Genomic DNA, 19,930 nt, shown 5'->3' with positions numbered 1-19,930 from the left:
TTGTGTAAAGTCGTAAATGGGAAGATATATCCTGAATTCGTATAAGAATGGATAAAGACATTTTGTTTCGCTGCGGCTTGTAAAGGATAACGCGTAAACTTGTCATCACAATTTATTCTAGATGCGTGACGTCGTCGTCTTTCGGTTGCTCATAGAAACCCATCAACCATTTCTTTGTACCGCCCACAATGTAATCCTACAAAACCTTAAGGGCACTACTGAGGCCTGATTAGTTTTTGCGGCTGCCAGATTAAATTGCTCCTTACAACAACCCAGATAAATTAATTAATTAATTAACTTAGTGTTAAGCTTTTGCTCATCCATTTATTCGAACAATAGTTTTTGGCTCGGCTCTTACGCCGGATTATAACATACACCGGCTTGTCGTGTCAAGGAAATGTTCAGCTCTAATTCTGGTTAACATAGTCGGCGGAAACCGTAACAGACACACTACACTCGTTTAATTTATGCCAGATTATTTTGGAAGACAATTAAGATTTTCGGCTGGTAGGGGTTAGTCAGTGCGGGATCAAGTGGGAATATTGTCTGGGTGGGTTATTTTGTTTAACTGGAGCAGTGACATGTCGTGAGAAGTGGGCCAAATGAATGTACATATTATGGTAACAGCTGGATTTTGTTTCTCTAATTTGGAAGTTAAGCAGAGCGACCCACAAGAAACTTGGAGATAAATGTACGATATGCGTTCAGAACTTAGATCATTTAATCCCTCTTTCTCCCTGTGCTTATTACTGGTCCCTGGCATCGTTCATCGAAAGCTGTGCACAATTTATATTAATCTATACTTATAACGTAAAATGTGTGCTTATGGTTTGATTTATTTAAAATGTGTGAATCATACCCTTTCAAATTATGGTAGATTGTTGATGGGCCGATGCAACCGTCCCGCAATGCGAGTTCATTAAAAATCATTGCTCCCTTCAGTTCTGCTTTCTATACTGCTCGTATACAGGTTGTTTACTGCAACACTGGCCGAACTTTTTAGAGTACGAACCACAATAATCAAGAAAGTAAATCTCCATAGAAGTGCTTTCCTTGTTGGGTAATGTACTTGTTTTAGATTTTGCGCTCTGTGGCTTTATCAGCATCTGGGAATATTTGCAATAGTACAGCCATCACTTCTTAGAGTTTCTTGCAGGCGTTGAATACCCCAACTTTATTTAGACCCTGAATGTTATCGCTTCTGTACATACCAGAAAAAAGTTTTAGGCAAGAAGGTGCTAGTTAAGACAGTTTTTTTCAGTAAATGTTTACTTATGTATACAGGGTGGGTAAAAAGCGCACTTATTGTCAAATCAAAATCTTTTCAAGATAAAAATAAAAAATTACCTGATAAGAATGCACTTTCCATGTGGATGTGATATTTAATGACGGTTTTATTCCTAAGTGATCAAACTGTTAGCTGCGGCCCTCCTTAAGACAAAGACGTCGTCCCTCAGGAGCAATGCATTACTTAACGCAACCCCCAGCCCAAGCTGTTAAAAGCCGCGAGAATATTTGCTAATTAGTTCGTGTCTGGACCCTCTCGATTAAACGGAATTAATGGACATAGTTTACGAGATTTTGAGAAATTGGATTTTGTACTTCACGAGCCGCACGGGGACACGATCCCCTTTTAATACCAGCTATTGACGTAACTTAGATACTTGAAAACAAGATTACCGCTGTTGGGCATAAACAACTTCTGAAAACTAGTGCTATAGCTCTGGTAGTTTACAGCACTCCTTTTAGAGGAGGATTTTTTTATCTGAAGCTTCCTGACATATTGCCGTGCTGCCACACATAAAGCCACATCTAACACTTTAAGAAATACTGAAAGCGAAGTTAATGCCGACCATTTGCTGTTCAAGATGGGCTTTTTGGGGCAACTTAAAGACGACTGGTCGGTATTAATAATCCGCAAAATGGCAACGCACATTCCAGCAACAATAATTTGAAACCTGTCCCACTATTATGATTAATAGGTCTTCCTAATTTAGTAGAATAACCAAGTCATTATCAAAGGCATTGTGTATCCCAGGCCGCAATTCAGTAGACACTCTTGGTAATATCAGGAAATCTATTAGGGTTATGTTTTAGCTGAATAAAACACAAGAATTCCGAAACCATTACAGGCGATTTCAGTTTGAATAACGTAATAAAAATGCCCCAATTCCAGCGATTTGCGCGATGTTGATGGGAAGTATAAGTAGATATTTATAATGTAATTTGATCTAAGGAATTTCTCTTTCGAAAGTTTGATCTGGGAATTCGGAGGTATTTTTCAAGCCGATTCGCCCCTAATTGGGCTTTCCCCTTTAAGCGGAATGATAAGCAAATCTCTTCTAAAGAAACCAGAGAAAAGAGCTGACAATGAAAAATTTGCACAGACATTAGTTCTAGTCGCATATTACGTGACATATAAATCGTTTTCCCACTTCTGAACTTGCATTTACCCTCTAGAGACCGAGTGTGAGAGATTTATCCGTAGACTAATTACGAAATATCTCGGCACTGCCCTTTGCCAAGTTTACGAAACAAGTTGTTGAGTAATAAATCTGATTTTGTAGGCCCTGGGATGGTGTGCATAAGGCAAGTTGGTTTTTGATTGTCACGGTTTCAGATAACATAGCAACGAAAAATTCCTGGCTGGAGATTACTTTTTGTAAATAATTCATCCCAACTTTGCAGCGGCAAAAGCACTTATTTTTGGTAATCAAAAAAGAAAAAGTTTGATTTTGAGTTCATTTGCACCAGTACTTCAGGGCAAGCTTTTTGCCTTCATCCGACAAGCCAAGGAGTTAGTTTAGCGTTTTTAGGAACCTACGTGGAGTTACTTAAATGTTCACAAAATATTCGAAATTGAATTTGACGTTGGTAAGTTAGAGATTTCAGGCTAGGGTTTCCATATAGTTCAAGCCCCCTCGAGAAGATTATAATAAAATTCGTTATTTTCATTTATTAAAGTGCAGCTATGAACAGCTTTTTATTTATTTCTGAGCTTCTTCCTGGCGTCTCGTCATAAAGATGTTAGCAGAAATAACAATGTTTTATCTAAAAAAATCCAAATATACTCGGATAGTCTCTTCCTTTTTTTTACCGCATTTAGACGATTTTTTATTTATTAATTTTAAAAAATTCTAACAAAAATCCATTAGTTGCACCGATTCTAGACCCCTAGGTCTCAAACTACAGAATAAAATAAACCTCAGAAGCTTTCTGTGAGGGCAAATATTTGTTTTAATTAACTCCGCTCCTTTAAAAGATATATCACTCTCGAAATCTCATTATTTAGTTTGGAAAAGATAAATTTTCTGGAGATTTCCGCAAACGGCTTTATCGCTCTCATGCGAAATTTTTATTAATGAAATCGGTCTTATCTTTTTGTCAGATCGAGTCTTTTTGGTGGATTCAGAGTAATCAATGATCGATTCTCCAGGGACGTATTTTTCTTGTACTTGGCGAAATTGAAATTTTCAATGTTGTAATGAATAGGCACTCGGAACCGATGTCTTCGCGCCACAATACACGAAAATAGCACTATGTAGAATGTTATATTTGCACCTTCAAATCGATGTTTGCAGCAGCTTTTATCATCCATCTTCAAACCTGAAATTCAGAGAATCCCTTAGGTGACATGTTTGGCCTGCTTACTCCTGAACATTTGTTATTATCGTGCCGACCTCCTCAAGGGCGTATCTCGGCACTCCGTATTCCCTCATCGTTCAACTGACAAACCCAAAATATAGCTCCCTCCTTATTTATGCCTCTACTGCCAAATACTCACTGCTTTTAATCAAGAAGGTCCAGATAATCTAATTACCAAATATTCCCATGGCTTTAACCAAGTTACGGAGTTGGTTACACACCATTCCTAAGAGAGATTATCTTCACTTAAAAGATCCAACTTCAAGTCTTGTTGGGAGCAAACTTTCATTCGCTGTTTGGTTTTCACGTGATCGGCTCTTAAATTAGTTTTTCATAAAACAGACTCAAGACAACAACCTGTTTAAAAATCAATGAAAATACACTTAGGCAGGTCTCCGCTCTTGTTGAAATTCCGCTAATGTTGCCGGGGCACACATCAATTTCAATTTCCATAATTTGGGTCTCAAAAATAGTCTCCCGGGTAATTCGGTTATCTCCCCTTTCACATTCTATTAGCAAGAAAAAACGATGTTGGTCGTTAAAAGCATAACCGAATTTCATTTCTTAAAGGAAACCTTTACGGGGTTTAAGCGAAATGCCTTTAGCAGGGGTGAGTATAACTTTGGCTTGTATGACACACATATGCATATTAGTGCACATTGTTAGAAGTGGTCTTGTTTTGGGCATTAACTTGGATACACCTGCACACTTTTTCAATATTCCCTTTATTCTCTGGGCTCTTCCCTTTAATTAGACTATAAAGAAAACTAGGGAAGCAATAGGGAGAGTCCCTTTGTCCCTTAATGCGAACCTGTTAAACGTTATGTTCGAAAACCAAATTCGGTGGAATGAAAATGGTTTCATTTTTGCCAAAATTATTAGACAATGGAAACCCAGCTGGAATTTTACCGATTATTATTATTGTCATGATTATATTCCAGCACTAAATATTGCGAATAATTGTTTTCTGCGGTGCTGGCGAGGTATTTTGAATAAAGGTAGACCCATTGTTTCGTTTATGTTCCTGCCTTTTTGGCTTCCCCCTTGAATGGGCTCTAAATTACGAATAATACGCCACGTTTTGTGGATTACAAGGACTTTGGAAATTTGATTTATATTCCCGATAGTGGCCTATTTACTTGGCAGTTAAATCTAAGTGGAAAGTCACCTGATCCAAAGACTTAATAAACCTCTATCGGAGCAAAAAAACTTTGCGGACTCCATTCTCCGTAAATGGATTTATCGAACCAGTTCCTGGAAGCAAATTTTTTTCCTGGGACCCATCAAAGCCGAGAAATGAAATATGTGGATCGTTCCACGCAAAAATAAATAATGCGCCATTATTTTATGTTTGGAAAGGGACTTCAAAGGGCTTCCAGCAAGAAAAATGCCGAGGTATTATTATAGGTTCTTATTTTTTTTCTTTCCAGGTAGATGGGTAAAAAATCTTATTTTGTCATAAAAATGCTCAGGGGATAAAAAATGAGCAGTAGATTTACTTTGCCGAGAAAGTTAGCTGGGTTTATGCAAATTCCTAATGTGCACACCACAGTACTTGCGTCCTGAAAGATTATACGACGAAGCGCATCATCCATATAAAACTAGAAATATATTGCAGTTCAAGCCGAGAAAGTTTAAAAGTCAATTTTTGCTCTCAGATTGCTTAGACTATGAGAAAGCTTTGGTCGAATTCTCGTCCATATTCGAGCTTCTGAGCTTCGGCAACGGCCGCTTTTCTCTTTCATCCTCTTACATTTTGTCGTGAAGTTGATTGAGCTTATCACCATTCGCAAACTCTCTAACAATAAACATTTTTTTATCGCAGAGCAGCAAGCACCAACCAAAGATAATTGATTCAATGCACATAAATAGAGCTGGAAACATTCATTATAGATGCTTTGAAACGTTAAATAGACTTGCAAAATAATGAATTATTTCAAAACTGCGCGCAACAAAATACCTTCGCAAAGTCGAACTATTCAATTATTTGCAACTTGATTTCGGAACCTGACCGGATTTTATCGAACAAACGAAATCAATTAGAATAAAATTCGACCCAAACTAAAACCTAATAGGAATTCCGGCTCTGATTAAAGGGACTTTTTTTTGACGCGAACGGTTTAAATTGGTAATTTGCAATTTTCTACAGATAGGTAAGTCGTTACAAAATGTCATCTAATTTACCATTTTCTCTTTCAGTGATTACCACTAAAGTGCGAGCGTTAAATACCCAATGCACCCCTGACGAGCTGATGCGGTGTTCGAAGCCACTTTCAGTGCTGGACTCTGGACTTACTCTAGTCTCGTCTAAAGCCGATTTAGACAAGATTTGCCCGTAAGTACACGATAGAACCATTAAATGATTAGGTATCCGATCCCTGAATTTTCGTAAATGAGTTAATGTGGATTCCTCCCACAATAATTTCTCGATATCGTCATAACACAGTACCGCATTAGAACTATATAAATTAGCTCGGCGTTGAAGTACATCCATTAGTCTGTATTTTACTTAGAACCAAATTAATTTAAGCGTCAATATAAGGTTAAATGAAGTGGATTCTGCAGGTGGTGAAGGTGCTTTAATCACTTCAGTAAACTCTTCAATAGCAGATGCTTTATCGGCAGCTCCTCTGAAGTTTCCCTCATCGTCATCAAGATATTCTTTAACCAGTTCTACTTAAACTTCGTTCAATTTTTCTATGCCACTTTAATTCTTTTTGACGCACCTTTATCGTTTACCTTGAACGTCTACATTTCATTCTCACCTTCAGCGTCCTCTAGTGCACCTCTATCGTTATCAAATTTCTTACATTTTATCATTTTTTGATATTGAATTCAAACACACATCTCACAACAATTTATCGTTATATTGCGTGGAAATTGAACGCGCAATTGTCTTATGAAACCCTACTCTAGGGCAACACTGTGCCATTTTTATTCGATTAGTTTCTTTTTGCCGTTCACCTTTTTGATTTATTATTTAATTTTCATTTTATGGTTATTATTAATGTAACTGGGCTTACTTATTTTGTTGCAATTTGGGCCATAATTAATTACGCCAATTTATCTCTTAGTATCAGCTGTGGGAATGGAGAATGAGGTTTCCGCCTTATTTTCCTTTGCAATTCACTCGTGCTAATGCTGGGTTTTTTATTCGTTTTCTTCTGGCAGATCTTAGTTTGATGTGGCGGTAATGGTACCATTCACACATGTGGATGAAAAGATTGAATCCTCCCCGAATGGCGTCATTCTCGACTTGAGGACATGGGCGCTGCAACCCCTCCTGGTTCAGGGGCACTAGGTCCTCTCATCCACGCCCGATTTTAAATACTCCAGTGAGAAACTGCCACGCTTTCTCAACACTTCTGGTATTGTTCTTTCAATTTCCGGGGATATTTTAGGGTTCCATTTTAATACGAATTAGTTATTTCATAAAACTTCCTTCCAGCTTTGGTTTACCAGCAAATTCTAAACATATTCCCTGACACTCACATATTTCACATTGAGAAAAGCGCTCCTTATCGTTCGAAAACGAGAAAGCCAAACTGAAAATTCCGGGCCTACAGTACAGTTTCGAGTTCTGATTTATGTCCTGCAATTATAACCGGCTCTTTCTCTGCATTTAGCCGAACGGTGTGCAGTAATAATTAAACTTTTCGTAATCGAATTCGGCTTGAATTTTTAAAATACATTTCGGATTTCGAATAATGGAAGTGATTTAAAAGCGAATACGCGAACTTCTACATTTAATATTAATAAACCGAAAACGTTCTGTTTACATTGGGATGCCTCATTTGGAAAATAATCGACGCATGGATCTCCAAAAATTGAAATTCGAATCATCCCGTTTAAATAAATTTGAATGTTCTGTATCGATTTTTTTTTGCAGCGATCTAAGGGATGCTATAAATTGTATTCATCAGTATACGAGATTCTGTATGAACCTGCAAGACAGGAAACACTTTAAGAAGCTTTTCCACGGTACAGGCGAAATGGTTAGCAATTTGTGCAAAAACGGAACCTATCAAGAAGGTAAGAATTTTCGACAACATAATAATGTTGATCATACGGACAAATGGAGTGGTTTTAGTGAAATTACTCCCAAATAGGCCAATTTCAGCTAAATTATATAAAACATAATCCAATCCGATATCGGACAACTAATGGGAATGGGGAAATTCATGCCGGGAGAATCAGCTATTAAATTGAGCATAAAATATTCGGCAACAGCTTAAATATTTAATGCTCAAACGCCGCAGCTCCACGGGGAATTTCGATACAAATTTACACAAAACGGTGTGTTTAATATTTTAGTTTTCGATTTTATTATTGTTGATGGGCCTAAAAAGGATTTGTTTGTATATTATTTTAAATTAAGGTTTTACATTCAACTCAAATGCAGTCCAATTTATATTCACCGAATGTTTCTATTTAGAATTTTTGAAGCATGCACCCTGTATGCAAAAAATCGAGGAACAGAACGAAGTCTGCTTCAAACAATATACTAAGCAAATGAATGACATCGAGGCCAAGACACCTATGGACGTTATTTCAGAGGAGGATTTGCTAACTTTTAAAACGACCATGAAACGGAAAAGAGATGCTGCAGACGAAGGCATTAAGAACGTTTGTTGGTAAGTGTCTAGATGCTACATGTAAGGAACATAAACAATGCAAAAGCGCATCAATAAAAATTCCATCTATTTTTCTCTGTCGGTAACAAGAACTATAAATTATAGACAATCAATCATTCTCTAAAGCAATTTTCATCGAAAAGCAAATATACGGTTCTCCGTTGCTACATTAAATCATAAATTTACCTTTTGCCAACTAAAGGTAAGATGTCTTTAGCTTTTAAGACACGTCTGGCAATAATTCATACTTCCCATTTGTGACGGGTTTTACATTATTTCGCGGACGTGATCGTTTTAAAAAGAAAAAATAAAATATTAATGGAAATTTTATTATTGTAAATATTTTATGTCGAGATGTGGTTTCGACGGTCGACGACGTTCGATCGTTTGATTTTATTGTCTGGCAGTTTCATCTGACGAATATTTTCGTGTCTGGGAAAAAGGCATTTTTATTAGTGTTACGAACTGACCGGAAAATCTATAATTTATAGAAACACGAGAAAACCATCTCTTCTACAGGAGAACAGTTTTGCGAACATGTCACTTAAATGTTGGTTTATTAGGTGCCAGCTACCAGCAATGTAATGGAGAATATTCATGCAAAATGATAAAGATGAATGCGTTCTCCTGGAAGTGTGTAATTGGAATACTTCTTCAAGGTTTACACGAATTAAATATGCCGACCCCAAAAGTAGTAAATAAGTCTTTTTCTCTGCGAGAAAACTTTGTTCTATTCAAAGTTTGAGTCCCAATTATTCTATTCCAGAATATTTCTAGAAGATTTTCTTTAACACGCTTTGGATTGTGTATACGTGCTTTGTCGCATTGATACCACAAAGTGCACAGTATTTAAGAAAAATAAAAAAGTAAGGACTGATGATTCAACTTACCGCATCGCACATTTGTTTTGAAAGAACATTCATCTACAGCTTTGTAAGCCCACCACTGCATTAAATGTGAAGGAGGCTTCGCCTGTCCATATTATTTGATAAGAAGACTCAAGACTTTCCTTTCGTTTACCCTGAAATCAAAAAGAAAAATCCTGGCTCGCATCGAAATCACGTTCTTTCAAGATGTTTGACTTGTATAAATGGAGTTTGTCTCCATGTAAAATGCGCCTTACACTTTCGTGTTAACGCCTGGGTTAACATCTGTTCTCTATAATACTTGCTTTCTTGATTTTTACTTCTTCAGGGCTTTTTGATCGGTAATGAAGCCTGAAATTATTATCGACTAAACCATTTAGTTTAAACTTAGATGTTATCTAGTGACATTTGATTTGTTAACAGATCGACACGTGGTTTTACGACTATCCGTCACACGGGAGCGACGCTTTTTGTCAAGGAGGCTTTAAAAACGAAACAGTAACGCTTCGACTGTCGGTGTTAAAGGCGTCCCCGCCCCGTTTCGCTCACGGAAAATACCAAATTTCAAGTGAAAATGTGGAAAAAATGTGAAAAAGTTTGTACGGGGTTGAAGGTTAATTTACAACGGTGCAACAGATGTGAAAATATTCTGATTATCCCACAACCAACTTGCAAATTGATCACTTAATCATTTAGTATTTTTGCCAATTTATCAGTTCTTCCAATTAAAATAATAACGGGGATCGCTATTACCACTTAACTGAGACTTCGCAATTTTATAGCTCTCCTGAAACGTTTTTGTGATAGACCCTCTTCTCCTACAAGTATGAAAAACGATCCTTAAATCTAAAACATAAAAATCAATTGAAAGTAATTTACCTCCCAAAATCAAATAAAATTTGCCAGAAGTAGACTCTTGGCTCGGCAAATTTTGCATTAATGAACCGTAAAGGACCAAAAGAGTTCAATTTTATGGAAAACTTTCTGCAAACTTTAATGAGGTGTTCTTTTATTGCTGTTCCTTTTCAATAAACGACTCTTGGCCGAGAATTTCAATGAAAACTTATCGACAACTTTCTTCTTTGTTTCTTTATTACACCTTACTACTTATGGTACGATTTGCTTACTTCAAGCTCCTTTAATTATCGTGTCGTCACTAGAAACAAATCCTTTTTGCCCATCGTTATCCCAATGAAGCCCAAACGCGGATAACACAGAACTTGCTAATAACAAAAAGTCGTGCCCATTCTTCATTGGGCAAAAAGTCGCTCGCATTATCTCACAGACCCGTTTAAGAGCCCTTTCAACAGCACCCATTAAAATATTCATTAATATGGAAATTTTACTTTTTTACCGGACCCTTTAAATATTAACTAACCCTTTATCATTGTGTACACGCCCCATTTAAAAATAATCTAATATCGTCATCGTGCCAGCCAGAGAGAATTTTCTGTTCAAAAAGCCGAACGAGCTGGGAGTTTTAAACTATCTGGCAGTTTTTTTGTTGACTTAGACATAGTTGCACGATTTTGTGTGTGTATGGTTTTAGTAAAATCGTTTTAGGAGTTAGTTTTAAAGAGAATTACTTAAAAGAGCGAGCTACATGGGCTTTAATGGTTCCGCAGTATTTTTTTTTCTCACGTTTATAATTCACTTATTTCTCTCTTTCGTTTCAGCGCCTTTCAAGAATACGTGGAATGTTCAACTTCAACTACCAGGAAGGTGTGTGGAGACGAGGCAGCTAATTTTAACAAAAAGTTCCTAGATAAAATGTCATCGTCAATGATACACGTAAGCGCTTGATTATTAGAAATTATGTTTATGTAGCTTTTATATCTCGGAGAAGTGTTAGCACACTTAAGGATGACTCATCTTATTGGTTAGGTCGCAATAATGCAAAATAGTTGCTCTGATCGTGACTTGACCGGGAAAAAAATGTAGGAGGAGGAGTAAACGTAGCACCAGAGATGTTTTATTCTCGTCGCAGGTCCCTACATAATACAAATACCTTTGCATGTGATGTAGATCATCAGGAGGCCTATACACACATTATAATTTGCTTCAATGCTTATAAAGTACACACATTAAACCAGGAACATTTACTAACAAAAGTATCAGAATATCTGTCGACGTAAACCGATAATGCATAGATGCAACAATAATGGCGTCCATAACTGAGGCCTGATTACGGGCAATTTTGTACTTATTTTCTCTTTAGTGATAAATTGGGTGATGTTAAATAAAGCTATATAGTGGGATGTATAGCCTGCTTGGACCTATAGGTATAGCTGCGGACTTTTTACTGTCGTTTTTTATGAAAATTTAACGAACGAGATTATCGGCAGTTACACAAGACCATTAGAGGTTTTATAGAACACGAGTAGTTATGAAGTATAAATAATAATGCGATGTATTCGTTCGGTGCAGGCTATTTCTTTATACGTAGTAGACGCTTAAGATGGAACACAAAGTAGCCTAACCTTCAGAGGACATATTCGTGTTTCACCCCAATTTTCTTGTTATTGACTAACAATATTTTAAAAAGCAAACATTTACCGCAAACCCGGGCGCTCTAAATTCGACCTCCTATTATTTACTTTTCAGCTTTTTAACCGTTTTCCCTGGAAAGATAATTTTTGAAATGTCTGTTTATAACAAGATTCGTGACCGGCAGTAAGCGAGCAAATCTAAAAACCCGATTCCATAAATCATAATTTGAATGCAATACCGATATTTAAAAAAACGTGAAAATCTACGAGTTCGAGGTAATTTATCGCAGCCACGTAATTCTGTTTAATATCCTTTTCCCTCGCATTTTGAGCCCCTAGGGGAATTTTGCTTTGATCTTTAAAGTGCTTTAATGTGTAATCAATTTGTTTTTATTTTCAGCTACATTGCCAGAATTATGGCCATAGAGAGTGCGGACTCATCACGTCCTCGTCGAACATCATAGGAAACAGCTTTCTATCTTTAATAGTATGCACGTTGCTCTCTTTTATACTACGATAAAACTAAACACTTAACTTAGCGGTATGCAAATGTCGTAAAATAATTTGAGAGAACATTTATAATGTGAGAAATTTAGAAGAGTTCAAGTAAGTAATGTTATATAGTTTTCCAAAGAGTTTTATCTATCTACTTATAGTAAATATAAATCATTTATTTATTTACCAAATATACATTCCGATTTTATCAGAAAATTATAAAATGTCCTCTCAACTTTTGTACCTAAAAACTCCGTCACTAAGTGGGGCATATTTGTAACAACATACAACTAAGACACAATGGTAAATAAACACAATTCTCCTGGTTACAAATCTTTTATTTTGTGTCTCATGCCTCACAACACAGTTTTTAACCAGAACTGCTGAAAACATGTCATATAAGAGACTCCTTAATTATTTTAGAACCATTTTTACAGTAGTAGATTTAGTTAATCGTATTTTTAATATCCTTCCAAAGACTGATAATGTTAGAGCTGTAATGTATGTCAGGCCTTCTTATGTGACATTTTTTTGAGTTTCAGCTTAATTTATTTCAATGGATTGTTATATCGCCTCCTCTCCTCTCTTTCAGTTGTATGCGCTTATTAGGAACTGTCATTATTTAAGACTATCACTACCTGTGTATAAAACCATTATGTCCCATTGTCACCAAATATTATTACTTAAGCTTAGAAGGTAGTTTATTTAATTAAGAAAACCTGGATGTGGAATCTATTCGGAATTGCTGTTTAGTAAATGGAAGGAGTGAGCGTGAATGTAGTGAATATTGTCCTAATAGTTTTAAAACAAACATTGGTCCTATTTACAGTAATTTTTCTTGTATGGATATTCTAAATATTCATTTTATTGACTGTTGTTGCGCAATAAATAAAGTTATTTTAATTGTTTTTCGTTTTTTCATCACCTTCGTTTCTTTTAAATTTGTATACACACAACTCAATTACCCTCGACCAATAATTTGAGGCTATATATTGAATTTTAATTTCCTTTGATTATATTTTTCCCTAAATTCCCTGGGGAAAAAATCTGGCTGCTCCCGCCACATAAAGTAATGGTCTTGCTACTAATCCAGAAGCTCCAAACAAAAAAAATTGAAACACTTATCGTTTTTACGTCTAAACTGAATGTCTGAATATCTAAAAATTATTTGTTATCGAGGAGTCTCCTATGCCGAGGCCTAGAATCAACTGTGAATGGCGACGGTCGTTAAGTACACGTGTCCTTTTGCAAAACACTCTTTTTAGTTAATACGCACCTAAAACCTCCTAAAGTCTGACGCAAGCGGCAGAATATGTAAAGTAATAGTTCGTTATTTAGTGGTATTGCTATTTTACTGTTCATTAAGAATTTAGAAAACAAAACAGAGCAATGAGAATGATATCTAATATAATAATTATTCCCAAGAGTGTGTACTTATGTTACTTTACCGCACGCTTTTACACAATAATACATTAAGATACGAGTTTCTTAATGAATTCGCAATAGTAATGGTATCACAGTGATCATTTTGTTTAAATTCTGTATACTCGAATCTTTTTTAAATAGTATCAATTTAACCATTATCAACCACATATTTTAAACTTGTGATATTCCTCAGTTTTAGTAATAACATTATAATAAAATCTATCAGTAGGATTTAGTAACCTCCGATAACTATCGTCACCGAATCTGAAAGGGCATCAAACAGCTTAAATAAGCCAGCAAAACATTTGAAAACTCGCTACTTACTGTCTCTCCGTGATTTTTTTGGGTCCCCGTATCTGATTCCACTTGCTCACTTTATTCTCATTGGGTACCATTACCCCCAAGATTGCGACCCACAGTGCCAGAACCAGAACGTCATGGCTGTCCCAATTCTCCATTAGCACAGTCGAGAAGCTCAAGACTTCAACTGCTTTCCTAGCATCTTCCAGGTTACCGAAATATTTTAAATAATTCTCAAATAAGAATGATGAAAATGTAGATGGCTGTGTACAGAATTCATCTACGAGTTTTGAAACATCGCAATTTAACCTCCAGGAATTGTCTAAAAATATAATAGACTAGGTAGTAAATATTAATTTATTTGTGGCTTAAATTACGCCCTTTTAACTCATACGATGGAAAATACATTGACCACAAATTGATAACAATGTTTCGTCTGCTTAATGACATTTAGCATATAATTTATTTATTCAATAACACATATTTTTATACCTACCTCTCTCAATTCTTTTGGGATTTAATACTCTCCCCAGCCCATGGAAAAGCCCTAAAATCTCATCTTTAACCATGTGTGTAATAGTTCCTGCTTTATCAGTCCGTTTTCTTTTCGATCCAGCTTTAGGCTCAGTCTTATTTTTTTCAAAAATTGGAAGGCTTCTATTTCCTAAAATAAAACCAGGATTAAGGTGAACTCCGCATTTTCTATGTTGAGCTATTAACTTACCAGTGACACATGCTAATTGAAGTTGATTCATGGCACATCTTATATCCCCAACAGAAGAACCTAAAATGGCATCAAGAGTACTTGGAGAAGGAATTTGAAAAAAATCTGGATGAGATTGCAGAATATCAACAACTCTTTTTAGGGCTTTTTTCAACACTGTAGGAGCGCACGCATTAAAGCTGAAATATTTGTCAGAAATGTGTTGGAAGCGTATTGTGGGGTTAAAATGTTAATCTGCTAAGGCCATTTTTGTAAATTGCCTTTTTGACGTTTGTATAAAGATTTTTCAATCAATTGCATAATAAACTGCCCCATTATGCATACTTTTCCTCTAAAATTGGTCAAAACAGACTTGGCAGATTAACACTGTAAGCTGACGAGATATAAATAATTTATACCTCTATTTGCTTAAAGATTGAAGTATATATAATATATAAATACCTTAAATGTGTAATACCAAATTTAAGAAGAGTTTCTTCAGTAAACAGTAATCTTTGCAAGTCAGTTTCCTTGCTACAGGAATCTGTGCAAATGAAAATTACTGGGTGAGTAGCCATAAAGTTAATATCTCTAAAACACAACATTAAACTGTTATTTTCAGTAATGAATGGAAGCACAAGAAAGTGGCCCAACTTACAATAAATTTAACCTCTGTAACTTTTTGTATTATTTGTTGGTATTGCTGTTATTGTGTTGAGTGTATTTATTATATTATTGTGTAATTTTTTTTAATTAGTAGGAAGAAACTGCTCTGGCCAAATTACTTTCAGATAATTTTGCAGATTTAAATGCATTCAGATTATATGTATGTAATTATGTAAACAAATACTTCAAATGGGACCACTGTACAATGATGTAGAATAAAACTTACTGCAACACCTCAAAAAATTCAGTGGATTTCCTCAGAAAGGTATTGGGAAAATCTTTCACTAGCAGGACCTTTTTATCACTTCTGTTGCTAAATAATGAGCAATACTGCGATTCACTGAAAAACTCTAAAAATTTTGCCACTTGACCAGGCCCTTTGAATACCTCATAGTCAATATCTACTGGGTTTGTCCACTCAGTAACATCCAAATTGAGAGAACTGCACAATACCTTTACTGATGTGCTTTTGCCACTGCCAGTGGGGCCAGTTAAAAGAAGGAATTCAGTTTTGTTCTGAAACATAATTCAAGCAGTACTTATATTTTATATTGTGCTTATACAGGCATATTACTATGAGGAACTTCCTCATAAAAAATTCAGCTATTAATTCATGTAGAATATCTGGTTAAATTGTCACAATTGCAATTCTAGACATCATTTACATCCAGACACTCTGAATTACCTCATTTTCTTATTACCTTTTTAATGTCATTTCCACATACAACTTTCAACCATCCTTCGAGTTCCTGTAATTTCTTTGTATGTATTGCAAGTTCCTTTATGTCTTTAGGAGCTATCAATTGATAGAAATCCAGAGTTTTCTGTTTGGCTAAGGATTTTTCTCGGGGAGTTACAGATTTGGGAAAAACTGAAGCAATGTCACAACTATAAGTCTTTGATGCTGAATCTGGAATTTTTTTATCTTCGCCTACTTCAGACTCAGGACCAAAATCAAAAGATTTCCACTAGAGGAATAAGGTAAATGGTTAATGCTAACAGTGGGGTCTTTGAGGGATTTGCAGTTTTATACCTACCGTTCTAAAGGTGGTCATATTGAATAGTGTTATTCCTTTAAAAATTAATTAAAATTGATGAAACAAGAGAAAAGAAACATCTAAATTAGGTTTTATTGTACTTTTCTTCTTTTTAATGAACTACAAAACTAAAAAACGGTAACAAACAATAACGAATCACTCAAAAAACAAAACATTACAACTTAATTTTAAGGTTAAACACCGAAGAGTGACGTAGCATTTCTATCACGCAGCGCTGTCCAATTCAAGGCATCTCTGCGTCTCTTGTGAAGTACCTCATTATACAGAAAGTCGGATAAGGACAACTAATTAGCAAAGGCGATGCTGATAAACTGAATGCAGTAATCATGTAGCCTGCCTGACAGGTACCAATAAAGATTATTTTTTCATACTTTATAATGTACTGGACTTACGGATACTAATCGGGGATAAACCGAAAGAAGTCTTTATTTCATATTTATATTGAAAGCTTGATAAAAACATAGTAAAAATTAATTTATTAAAATCATATTATTGTTGCCTGACAGTAAGAGCATACATACAGGTAATACATTTTTCAACTCTTAATAATTATTTGCTATAAATCCATGAACTCCTCTTAAGTTGTTAAAGGGTTTTTTCATGGCGCCACCAGCCAATTCAGTTAGAAATGGTTACAGCTTTAATACATCATGATTTAAACTATCAGTTCGCACTTGCAAATCTCTTATTTCTACGATGTCAGTCTTCAATCGCAGCTTTAAAATTTGCTTCCAAATTGCTTCCCTATCAGTGGAATCACTTATCCCTAATCTAAAGAAAAGACAATAAGAGGAAATACATTTAACACTAAAACTTGGGTTATTTTACCTCACTAAAGAATTGTCATTCATTCTTATTAATGCTCGACCAGTAATATCATGTTGGACAAAATTATCAGCATAAAGGGGGTGGTAATCACTGCAGTGTCGACGCAGCCAGTTTTGAACATCTCGGACATTCCACTCATACACAGATTTTGGTTTATTGGTTTTCTACAAAAACATATATATATATATATATATATATATTTCTGTTTTGGGAAGTAGAGATGTTGATCTATCTGATTCTCAAAGTCATAGTGACTATTGAATATGATATATTATTCAACATCAACACTTGATGATGACCATATATCTGCAGGTTACTTGGGGTAAAAGAATTTTTAACAGAATATAAAATGTACACCACCTTAGACAGAAAATGTTGTATAACCCAGAGATATTGAGACATTCAGCAGGATCGGAGGATCAAGAAGGTGTCATTAAATGAGTTGTATACTTACGGAAATTTAATTTTATTATGGACAAATAATCAATCTATAAATGACACAGTTTTCTTCACATCTTCCAATTTCCTGATTGTTTACTAGTAAGCTTGTATGTTTGACTATCACAGAAATATGAATTAAGCTTTACATCTTATTATTACAAAATTCTCATAAGTTCTGCAAGTTCTGGGGCTGAAGTAGGTCTTGTTAATTTTTTTTCTTTTTATAAGATTTATGCCTCTTAGACATGTAAATAAGATAAAACAACAGATAATTTAAATGTCACATTCCTCAAGTGGAATTGGAAAATTTAATCGAGTTTAATTAAAAGTATTTAAATATAAATTAACCTTTGATTTGGTATTGTTAGCGTTTGATTCTTCTACCATCATTTACGCTTTATCAAGTTCAATTAACAACATTTAAATAAAACCTCAATTTAAACATAATCAACCGCAGCACCAAATATCACAACAAACACAATAAACAAATACTTGTTAACGCTGACTTAACGACGGACGCCTTATGTCATCTCAGCGGATTGAGTAACACGGATGAGTAACAAGTTTGATGGAAACTGTAAGTTAAGTCGCAAGTTGCTATAATTGTCTATTGTTCAGTAAAACGTATTTATGATTTTTTCAAGTACGTCTGAATCACTCCAAGAACTTAAAAGTGTTTCTTTTAAAAAGTACTATTTTTTAAATTCAAAAAGATAATGAGATGTAACAAGTAAATCACTTGAAGTCTTCAATTCCTTCCAATCACGAAGCTGAATTTTGTTTTTGGTTCTAGTTTATGCCCACAGGCATAGATGTGGTTCTCAATAATCATCAATCCGATCAATCATCGATCCAACAAGGAGCGTCATTACGTTGTAATGAGAGAATGCTCAGAAATTGCTAATCATTTTAGTGGTCAGTGGCTTAACTGAATTTTGTCTTCCTGGAGTGCGGTCCTGCATTATTTCTACAGAGTTTTTTTGTTTCTACTACAAAAAAAAAATTTCTTGTTCAATAACCAATAATTTGGAAGCATATACCTATATGATATGAATAACATGGACACGACTTTTATAATGAAAAAGGAAATTTTAATTTAGAGAAATTAATGGAAAATGTCCGAGCGTAAAAAGATCTGGAAAGTTAAAGCGATAAATTTTTTGAGCGAAATTTGAAAAAGATTTGAGCAGTTCGTGCTAAACATTTTTCCGTTTAAACTACGTAATTTATTTTGCAGGAATCATCCATCCAATTTCTGAGAAAGCTGCAAATTCCATTGAAATCGAACCACCTGGTACATCTACAACAGTTTTGTTTTAAAATTAATATTGCGGTTTCCTAAATTGTCCAATTCTCCTTGAATCTATTGATTTTTCCTGGAACTCATCATCGTGCCTTGACTCGTGACCCTTGTTATTTTCCATCGGTTTACGTTGGGGTTTAGATCCATAATACAGCAATAAGAACTTCAAGTTATATTAAATATTATTGAAAGTTTGTACCAACGAAACCAATCAAAATGAGGTCATAAGCGTAGAAGAGAATGTTAGTCAATTTGTGGCTATTTCCATAGCTCCCATACTGCATAGAGAGAAGAAAGTAGTAAAATTACGTATTTTACAAGAAAGCGGAATTTTAAAATCCGAGGGAAGAAGGCAATTCTTCTATTACGTGTTGCATAAGAAGACGGGAGACTCATGAGGGATATTTATCAGGGAAGAAAATGGTATTAGGCATATGAACGTGGAAGAACAATACTATTCAGCCTATTTCGCGTCATTAAAGAGTTTTTTTTGTTACACCCCATTCCCACCCCAGGCGTGCTACCACTGATCAAAACACGTGGGGTCAGTGGAAACGTTACCATAGCTATCGATCCAAGCTGGAAGTCTCTATAAAGGTCTCGTAACGAATTCTGTCTCGTAGTACGTTAGAGTCGATCTGGAATATCCAAATCAGTAAAATTTTCTGGCATATTTATTAATTGCCTGGAAAAGTGGGATAAAGTCTAGGAAATTGTTATAAAGTGAATTGTTAAAAAATGCTCTGTGCTGCTTACGCCCTTTGATTCAATTCGAGCAGGTAAATAATCCATGGAAAACATTTAATAGCGACTATGAAAGAAATTTTGTAATATTGCACCATATATTAACAAGTATCAACATACTCGTTAATATGCACGATTGACGTGTTAATTAAGCGTGCAACTGCAGGTTGCACGCTTGAGGTGCCTTTTCCTGATGCAGGGCCTGAGGCTTAAAAAATATAAGTTGGAATTAATTGTCTGAATTGCAGAGATAGGGATGATTATTCCAACACCAGTAGTACCGCAAATTGCACCTAACATGCACATAATTGCACTTAAGATGTGGAATTATGT

General features: G+C 35.3%; 3 protein-coding genes across 5 annotated transcripts in view; 1 reads left to right on the top strand and 2 right to left on the bottom strand.

Annotated features, from left to right (window-relative positions):
• The window catches only part of LOC136419480 (uncharacterized), a 37,280-nt gene extending 24,243 nt beyond the window's left edge, over positions 1-13,037 (top strand). The window contains exons 2-6 of the mRNA XM_066405844.1: positions 5,845-5,980; positions 7,535-7,677; positions 8,081-8,279; positions 10,822-10,936; positions 12,035-13,037. Of these exons, the coding sequence (XP_066261941.1) occupies positions 5,845-5,980; positions 7,535-7,677; positions 8,081-8,279; positions 10,822-10,936; positions 12,035-12,154 (713 nt within the window). The 3' untranslated portion in view covers positions 12,155-13,037. The remainder of the gene's footprint in view (positions 1-5,844; positions 5,981-7,534; positions 7,678-8,080; positions 8,280-10,821; positions 10,937-12,034) is intronic.
• On the bottom strand, positions 6,060-16,418 carry Rad17 (Rad17 checkpoint clamp loader component). Of its 3 annotated transcripts, XR_010753115.1 has the most exons (9): positions 16,261-16,418; positions 15,925-16,191; positions 15,450-15,739; positions 15,020-15,148; positions 14,579-14,757; positions 14,351-14,518; positions 13,879-14,176; positions 13,593-13,818; positions 6,060-6,070 (listed from the first exon to the last, which is right to left on the bottom strand). XR_010753115.1 is itself a non-coding variant. In XM_066405837.1 (8 exons), exons 1-8 carry the CDS (start codon positions 16,276-16,278, stop codon positions 9,261-9,263), a joined length of 1,389 nt encoding a protein of 462 aa, XP_066261934.1. In that variant the 5' UTR covers positions 16,279-16,418; the 3' UTR covers positions 9,166-9,260. The 3 variants fall into 3 exon arrangements, 2 of the variants coding, with proteins under 2 accessions (XP_066261934.1, XP_066261933.1); XM_066405837.1 differs by lacking the exons at positions 6,060-6,070; positions 13,593-13,818 and adding an exon at positions 9,166-9,300; XM_066405836.1 differs by lacking the exon at positions 6,060-6,070 and having other exon boundaries at positions 13,017-13,818.
• A 323-nt stretch (positions 16,419-16,741) lies between these two features.
• Positions 16,742-18,016, bottom strand: ave (Protein aveugle). The gene is made up of 3 exons (XM_066405846.1): positions 17,899-18,016; positions 17,110-17,273; positions 16,742-17,052 (listed from the first exon to the last, which is right to left on the bottom strand). The coding sequence occupies exons 1-3, from the start codon at positions 17,938-17,940 to the stop codon at positions 16,914-16,916; spliced, it is 345 nt and encodes a 114-aa protein (XP_066261943.1). The 5' UTR covers positions 17,941-18,016; the 3' UTR covers positions 16,742-16,913.
• Positions 18,017-19,930: the final 1,914 nt, after the last annotated feature.

This window comes from Euwallacea similis, chromosome 2 (assembly GCF_039881205.1).
Source record: "Euwallacea similis isolate ESF13 chromosome 2, ESF131.1, whole genome shotgun sequence".
Lineage (NCBI taxonomy): Eukaryota > Metazoa > Arthropoda > Insecta > Coleoptera > Curculionidae > Euwallacea > Euwallacea similis.
This window is presented reverse-complemented; position numbering and strand designations above follow the sequence as displayed.